Here is an 11071-nt window from a genome sequence, read left to right on the forward strand (position 1 = left end):
ATATATATATATATATATAGTTGCAATCAGAATTATTGAACCCCCTGAATTATTCCCCCCCCCTGTTTATTTTTTCCCCAATTCAACACATTTCTAAACATAATAGTTTTAATAACTCATCTCTAATAACTGATTTATTTTATCTTTGCCATGATGACAATAAATAATATTTGACTAGATATTTTTTAAGACACTTCAATACAGCTTAAAGTGACATTTAAAGGCTTTACTAGGTTAATTAGGTTAACTAGGCAGGTTAGGGTAATTAGGCAAGTTATTGTATAATGATGGTTTGTTCTGTAGTCTATCGAAAAAATATATAGCTTAAAGGGGCTAATACTATTGACCTTAAAATGGATTTAAAAAAATTAAAAACTGCTTTTTATTTTAGCTGAAATAAAACAAATAAGACTTTCTCTTGAAGAAAAAATATTATCAGACATACTGTGAAAACTTCCTTGCTCTGTTAAACATCATTTGGGAAATATTTAAAAAAGAAAAAAAATTCAAAGGGGGCTGAATAATTCTGATTGCAACTATATGTATGTATATTATTACAGGATGGTGTTTTGTACATACATTATGTCAGGGGCGGCACTGGGGGGGGGGGGGGGGAGGGATGGGGGTTAGGATGATTCTAAGGGCCCACACACTTTAGGAGCCCCAGGAGTTACTATTAGGGAGCCCTAAATAACCATCCCAACCCCCAAGCCCACCACCCCCCAGCTCTTCACTTTCATCCGTGATACCAACCTGACATCACCCTGCACTCCATTTTTTTCCGCGACACCAAATCCAAATTTCTGTTATAGGGCCCGAAGCAGCCAGCAGCGCCCCTGCATTATGTATTTTTGTATCTGTTTTTTTATTGATTTGTTTTACCCCAATACTATTATCTCTGCATGCTTAAAAAATATTATTAGAAATTATTATTAAAAGTATCATGTTTAAAAATATTCTCTCTGTTAAACAGCACTTGGGAAATATTTGAAAAAGAGTGCTAATTTGATAATCGAACTATACATCCCAAAATATTCATAATGAATTGCAATCTTTTTGTTATCTCCCAATATCAAAAAACCCAACAACAAACGCTTACTATATATTTTTAAAAGGGCTCCAAAATTGTTCAGCACTGATGCCACTTGTTTTTCTTACCCAGCATTCTCAGACGTCCGATCTTATCCATGAGCAAAGCAGATACGATGTTCCCAGGCAGGACAGCAAGCGTGCCGAGGAAGCTGACGAAATAGATCATGTAGGCGTTGTTCTCGTCACTGAAATCCAGCATACAGCCCTCTTTATTATGCAGGAAGGTGCTGTTGATGAGTTTACTGTTGATCAGCCGGTACTTGAACAGGTCTAGAAACAGATGAAAGCTCTTGTTAACCACCCAACAGTATATTGGCTACTGTATTCCTCCATTACACCAGCACATGTAGGAGGTCAGACTGCCGAGAATCAATAGTTGGATGACATTTTTGACATTTGGGCTCGGCACCAAAACATTAAGAGCCGTCTGCTGCCTTCAAAAGGCCATTTACACAGGATATGGATATTGCAGTCTTTCATTTCACTGCCATTTTGGATTCCTTTAATTCCATTGAGCTCTACCTTTTTTGAGACAGCATGCAGACAGCAAGATGGCCAAAGACAAAAAGGGGTTTTGATGCATAAATATACACTGTAAAAATTCTTTAAACTGTAATTATGGTAATTCTGTGAACTGTAATGTAATTATGAGAGATTGAAAACTGTAAATTCATTCATGGTGCCCCAACACAAATCAAATAGGTTAACTTAACATATTGAAGTGGATTGAACATAAAACAATTAAAGGGGTGGTCCACTATAATATCATATTTTAAGCTTTAGTTGATGTGTAATGTAGCTGTGTGAACATAAACAACATCTATGAATGTAATACGCTCAAAGGTCAATGCAAAGAGAGACCTTGGCATTTACAGCGTTAGCTTAGCAAAGCCTACAGCGAACGAAATTTGGGGACTACAAAAAATACATCCGGGCTAGTGAGATCACAAACGCTTCAGGTTACGTGCATTTACCATGCACATATATGCGCATATACCCCGTGCAGCAAAGGGGCGTGGCCAGAGGGCGTCACTGTAATGTTATAGCAGAGAAAGCTTTGGACTGTGGAGAAACCGGAGCACCTGGAGGAAACCCACACCAACACGGGGAGAACATGATATTAAAGTGCCATTCACTAAATTTAAAATGTGAGATTAATTTAACGTGAGAACACATTACATTAATATATGCGCCTATAATAAGAAAACAGGTTGATGCGTTAACATGTAGAGTGAAATCTGTGTAATTTAAAAATGCAAAAATAGAAGGGGGGCTTTCTAAAATACTTGATTCTGATTGGTCAGTCGCAACATTCCAATGTATGTTATCCTGAGACAACAACCGCTAAGCAACATAGACTCATCCGGGAACTTCAAATCATTTTTATATAAAAAAATATACATTACATACATCCACATTCCTTTGTATCTGTTTGTCTGTGTATTTGTGTACACAGTATCCTATGTATTTGTATCCTTTGTATTTGTGCATGTGTTTGAAAACGTAACATTCTGTAATGTATTTAGGGATTGTTTAAAGGGTCACAAAACACCATAACATACTGTTTGAGATGTTGACAGTCATATATGTGTCCAATGCTGCTAAAAACACTATTAGGACACATAAAATTCACAAAAAAGTGAAAATTGGTTGTTTTTTTGTTATTTCTAGCAAATTCGTTCTTCCAGTTCGAAACTAATTTTTGAAGCTGCGTCACGGCAATTAGTATTTCAGCGTGGAGAGTGGACATCTGTACCTGCGAGTGCAGCATTAATTCATGAGAAAGTGTCACGATCGGAGTAAGGGGAGAAAGGGGCGAGGACCCAAATGCAGAGTAAAGTAAGATTTATTTAATAAAATAAAACAAAAGAACAACAAAAACCACCCCGAGGGGGAAAACACTAAACTATAACACAAACAAAGAAACAAACTTGACTGGGTTGGCTGGACGAATCAGGGCTGGACAGAACAGGACAAGGAATTATCGACGACGAACTGGCACAGGACAGCAGACATGAGGAGAATATAAGCAGGAGAAATTAATACACAAACAGATGAACATAATTAACTAATAATGGATTAACAAGGAGGGTGGGACTAGACAATAGACGGGAGAGCACCTGACACAAGGAGACAACACAAGCCAGGTGCTCACATTAAACAAGACTAGAACACGCAGCCAATGAGAGAACTCATTAACCGCGTGTTCGTATGACAAGACACAAAGCACACAACAAAAGCACGCGACCAATGTAAACACAGAGCCACGTGCTTTGACAACAGACGCAAGACACGAGCACACGATAAGTGAACACCTTACCATGCGCTCACATAAATGCAACGCGCATGTTTCATCTCAGCGCCAACCAAAACCGAAACCAACAAGACGGAGACGCTGAGAATGAAACAGCGCGATGCTGACGAAACAAAACACAAACACGAGTACAAGAGCGCGCGTCCCAAGGACGCGCAGACCCCGCGCGCCCGCATCAAGCGGGAGCGCGCACGGTCCGCGCGCAGCTTTGATGACGCGCACCCAGACAATGACAAAACAAGTGCTCGACCCAAGAAAACTCGAGCCGAGCACTACAGGACAAGACGAAACAGAGCTAGTGTCCGGACTCTGCCACCAAAACAAGAATTTACAAGACTAGAGTGGCAGAACCCTGACACTAGCCCCCCCAAAAGGGACGCCACCTGGCGTCCCTAAAGGGAACATCCAACAAGGTACAAGACAAACAAGAAACACCACAAGACAACAAAACAGGCAACATCAACAAACACAAGACAGGGAAGTGAACAGGCAAGACAACATAAAGGGGGGGAGGGAGGGGAGCCAAGCCAGACCCAACAAAACGAACAAGGGAGGGATGGGAGGGCAAGACCAGGGAGGGACAACCCAGGGCGGGTTCAATGGGTCAATAGCCCCGGCAGGAAACCAGGGCTGAGCCGGAGGGTCCGTCCAGGGTGGTAGAGGGGCACACCAGGGAGGAGCAGGAGGGACGACCCAGGGACAGTCTGTCAGGGGAGACAAGGCAGGCTGCCTGATGGGAGCCAGCAGGTCTGGAGGCCTGTGGGGAGCCGGCAGGGCTGGAGGCGGCTTGACTGCAGGCCTAATGGGAGCCGGCTGGACAGGAGGCCTGTGGGGAGCCGGCTGGACAGGAGGCCTGTGGGGAGCCGGCAGGGCAGGAGGCGGCTTGACTGCAGGCCTGAGGGGAGCCGGCTGGACAGGAGGCCTGTGGGGAGCCGGCTGGACAGGAGGCCTGTGGGGAGCCGGCAGGGCAGGAGGCGGCTTGACTGCAGGCCTGAGGGGAGCCGGCTGGACAGGAGGCCTGAGGGGAGCCACCAAAGCTGGAGGCGGCTTGACTGCAGGCCTGAGGGGAGCCACCAAAGCTGGAGGCGGCTTGACTGAAGGCCTGAGGGGAGCCGGCTGGACAGGAGGCTTGTGGGGAGCCGGCAGGACTGGAGTCGGCTTGACTGAAGGCCTGCAGGGCGCCGGCTGGACAGGAGGCCTGAGGGGAGCCACCAAAGCTGGAGGCGGCTTGACTGAAGGCCTGAGGGGAGCCGGCTGGACAGGAGGCCTATGGGGAGCCGGCAGGGCTGGAGCCGGCTGGACAGGAGGCCTGTGGAGAGCCGGCAGGGCTGGAGCCGGCTGGACAGGAGGCCTGTGGGGAGCCGGCAGGGCTGGAGCCGGCTGGACAGGAGGCCTGTGGGGAGCCGGCTGGGATGAAGGCCTGCGGGGAGCCGGCAGGGCTGGAGCCGGCTGGACAGGAGGCCTGTGGGGAGCCGGCAGGGCTGGAGCCGGCTGGACAGGAGGCCTGTGGGGAGCCGGCTGGGATGAAGGCCTGCGGGGAGCCGGCAGGGCTGGAGCCGGCTGGACAGGAGGCCTGTGGGGAGCCGGCTGGGGTGGAGGCCCGTGGGGAGCCGGCAGGGCAAGGAGCCGGGCTGGGGCCGGCAGGGCAAGACGTCGGGATGGTGCCGGCAAGGCAAGGAGCCGGGCTGGGACCGGCAGGGCAAGACGTCTGGATGGAGCCGGCAGGGCTAGACGTCTGGGTGGTGCCGGCAGGGCTAGACGTCTGGGTGGTGCCGGCAGGGCTAGACGTCTGGGTGGTGCTGGCAGGGCTAGACGTCTGGGTGGTGCCGGCAGGGCTAGACGTCTGGGTGGTGCCGGCAGGGCAATGAGCCACGCTGGGGCCGGCGGGGCAAGACGTCTGGGTGGTGCCGGCAGGGAAATGACCGGGGCTGGGTCCGGCAGGGCAAGACGTCTGGGTGGTGCCGGCAAGGCAATGACCGGGGCTGGAGCTGGCACGGGGCGGCGCTCTGGGGCTGGAGCCGACACGGAGCGGCGCTCTGGGGCTGGAGCCGACACGGAGCGGCGCTCTGGGGCTGGAGCCGACACGGAGCGGCGCTCTGGGGCTGGAGCCGACACTGGCGGGCGCTCTGGGGCTGGAGCCGACACGGAGCGGCGCTCTGGGGCTGGAGCCGACACTGGTGGGCGCTCTGGGGCTGGAGCCGACACTGGCGGGCGCTCTGGGGCTGGAGCCGACACTGGCGGGCGCTCTGGGGCTGGAGCCGACACTGGCGGGCGCTCTGGGGCTGGAGCCGACACTGGCGGGCGCTCTGGGGCTGGAGCCGACACTGGCGGGCGCTCTGGGGCTGGAGCCGACACTGGCGGGCGCTCTGGGGCTGGAGCAACCCTCGCTGAAGAGGCCTTCCTCTTCAGCCTCCGCTTTTGGGTGCGGGTTAACCCTTGGGGGTTGGTCATAGGCTGGGAGATGGTGCTCGTGATGGTGGTGAGAGATGGCCTCTTTCCTCTCCGTTTCAGAGCAGAGGACAGCAGAAAGCTGGGATCAGGAGTTTCACCCTGAGCCGCCTGACGAACCAGATGCTCCACAAACTGATGGTAAGACAGCCCTCCCAACTCAAGCATCTGCTGGATATTGAGGGGCTTGTCGAGGGCATAGTTGAGGAGGTTCACCAGGGCTTGGTCATTGAACCCCAGCCCCTCTGCTGCCACACCAAATTTAGCCGCAAACTTTCCCACCTTCATGCCACGTTGCCGCAGTGACTGCAGACTGATGAGCTGCAGCATGCGGCTGGAGAACGGGCTGTCTTCACTCTGCTGGGTCCTCATTTGGCCAGTTCGTACTGTCACGATCGGAGTAAGGGGAGAAAGGGGCGAGGACCCAAATGCAGAGTAAAGTAAGATTTATTTAATAAAATAAAACAAAAGAACAACAAAAACCACCCCGAGGGGGAAAACACTAAACTATAACACAAACAAAGAAACAAACTTGACTGGGTTGGCTGGACGAATCAGGGCTGGACAGAACAGGACAAGGAATTATCGACGACGAACTGGCACAGGACAGCAGACATGAGGAGAATATAAGCAGGAGAAATTAATACACAAACAGATGAACATAATTAACTAATAATGGATTAACAAGGAGGGTGGGACTAGACAATAGACGGGAGAGCACCTGACACAAGGAGACAACACAAGCCAGGTGCTCACATTAAACAAGACTAGAACACGCAGCCAATGAGAGAACTCATTAACCGCGTGTTCGTATGACAAGACACAAAGCACACAACAAAAGCACGCGACCAATGTAAACACAGAGCCACGTGCTTTGACAACAGACGCAAGACACGAGCACACGATAAGTGAACACCTTACCGTGCGCTCACATAAATGCAACGCGCATGTTTCATCTCAGCGCCAACCAAAACCGAAACCAACAAGACGGAGACGCTGAGAATGAAACAGCGCGATGCTGACGAAACAAAACACAAACACGAGTACAAGAGCGCGCGTCCCAAGGACGCGCAGACCCCGCGCGCCCGCATCAAGCGGGAGCGCGCACGGTCCGCGCGCACCTTTGATGACGCGCACCCAGACAATGACAAAACAAGTGCTCGACCCAAGAAAACTCGAGCCGAGCACTACAGGACAAGACGAAACAGAGCTAGTGTCCGGACTCTGCCACCAAAACAAGAATTTACAAGACTAGAGTGGCAGAACCCTGACAGAAAGACTTGGTTCAAATCAATCAGCGCGCTCTATTGTGTATGCGGTGCAACTTCTTTAACATGTATGATAGCTTCGAACACTATTTTTACCTGTTACAGTTACTTTATTAATCTGGGGTCGCCACAGCGGAATGAACCACCAACTTATCCACCATATGTTTTACGCAGCAGATGCACTTCCAGCTGCAACACATCTCTGGGAAACATCCATACACACTTATTCACACTCATACACTACGTCCAATTTAGCTTACCCAATTCACCTGTACCGCATGTCTTTGGACTGTGGGGGAAACCGGAGCACCCGGAGGAAACCCACACGAACGCAGGGAGAACATGCAAACTCCAGACAGAAACACTAACTGACCCAGCCGAACTAGCAACCTTCTTGCTGTGAGGCACTACTTACTGTGCCACTGCGTCGCCCTTGTTACTTTAGACCACTAGGTAATACTTTTATACCAGTGTTATTGTGCCCTCCTTATTTTATAAGAAATAAAATAACAATAATACAAAAATAAGACTATCAAGACTATCATAAGACATAATGCAATAATTACATTTTAAAGGGACCTATTTATAATTCACCCCAAAACAAAACCAATTAGGGTTTCTTGCTTCTGTTCAACACAAAACAAGATATTTTGACAAATGTCGGAAACCAACAGCCACTGACATCCACAGTAGGAACAAAAATACTATAGAAGTCAATAGTTGTTTATTCCAACATTCTTCAAAATGTCTCCTTTTGTGTTCAACGGAAGTAAAACCTCATCAAGTTTGGAACAAGAGGAAGACGAGTAAATAATTTTTTTTTTTTTTTGAGTGAATCATCTCGTTACAGTTTTTCTAAGTAGCTTTGGTGCATTTCCATAGTAATTTTGCCAGCAGGTATAGCTCTCTGCAAATCTCACATGGACGCCCACTAAAGTCAAGCAGGGCTGCGCCCGCTCAGTACCTGGAAGGGCGAACACATGGGAAAACTAGGTTGCTGCTGGAAGTGGTGTTAGTGAGACCAGCAGGGGGCGCTCAACCTGCAGTCTGTGTGGGACCTAACACCCCAGTATAGTGAAAAGGACTCTATCCTGCTGAGTGTGCGCCGGCTTTTGGATGAGATGTTAAACCGAGGTCCTGACTCTCTGTGGTCATTAAAAATTCCTTCATGTTGTCCCAACACAAGTCGATTAAGTTAACCAAATTGTTTTAGAAAAAATTTTAATGAATTGAACTTGTTGTCCCCCAAAAAACTCAAGAATTGTGTTGTTTCAGCTCATTTTAAGTAAATAGTTTGAACAAGCAGCAAAATCTTTTTTTTTTGAGTGAGGTACAGGCCAGAATAAGCAAGTGGTTTTATTTCACATTAATATATGTTATTTTGAATGATAATGAATCATTTTTACCCATATTTTAGCATCTGGCAACAAAAATATGAAACATTAAAGTAGATAGAAGTGGATGGACAGAATGAATAAATGGTAAAATGCTGTGTAGGTTGACAGCTCACTAAATGTTGGAACAGAGCCTTTGTTTTTAAGCCTCATTATTGGTCCACAAGCTGCTCAGAGAAGCAACCATAAACGCCCAGCACGACTGAATCAGGAAAAGCAGATTGTCATTCCTTCACAGACACGCAGAGGAACAATCCAAGCTGGTGTTGCTAGGAGACCTGAAATACTTTCAGTGCATTCAATAGCGCAAGAATCTGGGGCCATTTTAATCGCAGAAAACATGTCATGTGAGTGTCCTCTTATAACACAGGGTATATCCAGGAATCAGAGAGGGAAATTCAATACCCTTTAAGACCTTTTATAAGACTTTTTCCATACATTTTAAATAGGGGTGCACAATATATCGCTTCAGCATCAAAATCGCAATGTGTCTATCCACAATAGTTATATCGCAGGATGTGCAATGTTGAGTTAGTACAAATTAAATCAAAACTAATCATATGATTTTGTTAGCTCACATTGCTAGTTTTGTGGTGAACAATTCATCTGTGCATGTCATTAAAAAATGTTTGCCCTTGTAATCTAAAATTGAAATCTGAAAATGCACTTCCTGTTTGTTTTCAGTTAAATTCTCAGATTACGTCTGTCTGAGGTATTGGCCGTGGCTAACATACTTAAAGAGCCCCTATTATGGGTTTTTGAAAATTACCTTCCATGTAGTGTGTAACACAGCTCTAAGTGAAGTGAAGTATCCAGCTAAGGCTTAAATCTGAAAGTGCAGTGTTTAAAACTATTAATTCATTTATAAAAGAGTCGACTCATAGTGCTTCAACTGAATCATCTTGATAACGAGTCTTTAGCCATTTCGGCGTGACGATGATACGAAACCTGCGTCCCCGCCCACAAACACTTCAGCAGATCCCGGCTGAATCAAGTGATGAAGACGCTGTGCTCAGCTGGATATTACTGGAAGCATGAGGGGAAGTTAGTGTTATTTTCTCTACCCAAAGATGAAACCGTGAAGAGTCAGTGGTTGAGGTTTGTTTTTACAAAAATACCTCAGCATTATAGCCCAGCCTTGGGCAGTTCGAGTGCCTCTGGAATCTACATGCTTACAATGGGGGATTCGTCAGCCGTTTGTTAAAGGAAATATCAGAAAAGACTATTAATGTAAGGGACTATGTCAGAGCTCGACAGGAACTTCACAGTGGACCAGTTTCTTCCTCCATTTCACAAGTGTAAGTAAGTGCGATCAAAATGGTTGCCTTCTTGTTTTCTCTAGCTTGCAAATTATGTATTTAATTGTGTTTTGTTATTTGTAACCGCATGTAATGTATCTCCCTGCTGAAAAATCCAGCTTAAACCAGCCTAGGCTGGTTAGCTGGTTTTAGCTAGTTGACCAGCCTGGTTTTAGAGGGGTTTTGGCCATTTCCAGGCTGATTTCCAGCCATTTCCAGCCTGGTCTTAGCTGGTCAGGCTGGAAAATGACCAGCTAAATCCAGCTTAAACCAGGCTGGTCATAGCTGGTTTTGGCAGGGCTGCAGCCTGGCTAGGCTGTTCAAGCTGGTTTTAGCTGGTCATCTCCCTGCCGCTTTGTTTACAGATTTAAATGTGTTTGTGAGCTCACGGTCCACTGCCGTTTGTTATTGCTATGGCCACCTTCAGCTGTTTTTAGGATGGGTTGGGGTGGGGGGTGTTTGAAATCTTTTGCGGGATAAATAACAAAATGGGTGGGTACCTGGAGATGGGTCTGAAATACGAGAGACTCCCGGGAAAAACAGGGGTGTTGGCAGGTATGCTCACACATACACTATGCACTCTCACTACTTCAATATTGTTGTTAAGCCGTGCTGGGTATTACACTCTGTCTCGTGCTGAACGCTGTCAGCCAATCGCAACAGGCTGTCATCGGTCTAATCAGCGCAGATTAGCTTCGCGCTAAGGAGGGGTTTGAGAACAAATGAATCGCTGAATGATTCATATGGGAGTCACTGGGATAATTAGGTAAAAATAAATGCATATTATAAGACAATGAAAGTGTTTTTTGACCTTGCATGCATATCAGTATGTTGTTGGAGACAAAACCAAAACCCTTAAAACCAAAATATGACCCTTTTTAATGTATAATAGGGGCTCTTTAACATACTTTAAGACCCCACGAACACCCTGTATAAATGTTTGGAATGACTATGAATAATCTAATTGTGTCAAACAGCAGTGGTGTGTTTTTATAGCCAGAGGAGAGTGCAAACTGTGGTCTTCTCACCAGTGTTGTAGAAAAGGGTGGAGATGAAGGTGCAGTTTCTGAAGAAGGTGTTGCTTGAAGTGATATCCTCAAAGTAGCACTCCTCAAACAGAGAGTCTTCAAACACCATAGACTTCATCCTCAGATTCAAGAATCTTTAAGTGGCAGACAAAAGATCCACAGAAATATGCATTATTTAGAGACATTCAGATTTTGCTGAGCTTCTAATTCTAAAAATATACTGTTGAAG

At 46.9% G+C, this 11071-nt stretch overlaps 1 protein-coding gene across 1 annotated transcript in view; it reads right to left on the bottom strand.

Annotated features, from left to right (window-relative positions):
• sv2a (synaptic vesicle glycoprotein 2A) overlaps positions 1 to 11071 on the bottom strand; it is an 85276-nt gene that overhangs the window by 6095 nt on the left and 68110 nt on the right. The window contains exons 10-11 of the mRNA XM_056475690.1: positions 10843 to 10976; positions 1159 to 1362 (exon numbers count right to left, since the gene is read on the bottom strand). Coding sequence (XP_056331665.1) covers positions 1159 to 1362; positions 10843 to 10976 — 338 coding nt within the window. The remainder of the gene's footprint in view (positions 1 to 1158; positions 1363 to 10842; positions 10977 to 11071) is intronic.

Source organism: Danio aesculapii, chromosome 16, assembly GCF_903798145.1.
Source record: "Danio aesculapii chromosome 16, fDanAes4.1, whole genome shotgun sequence".
Taxonomy (NCBI): domain Eukaryota; kingdom Metazoa; phylum Chordata; class Actinopteri; order Cypriniformes; family Danionidae; genus Danio; species Danio aesculapii.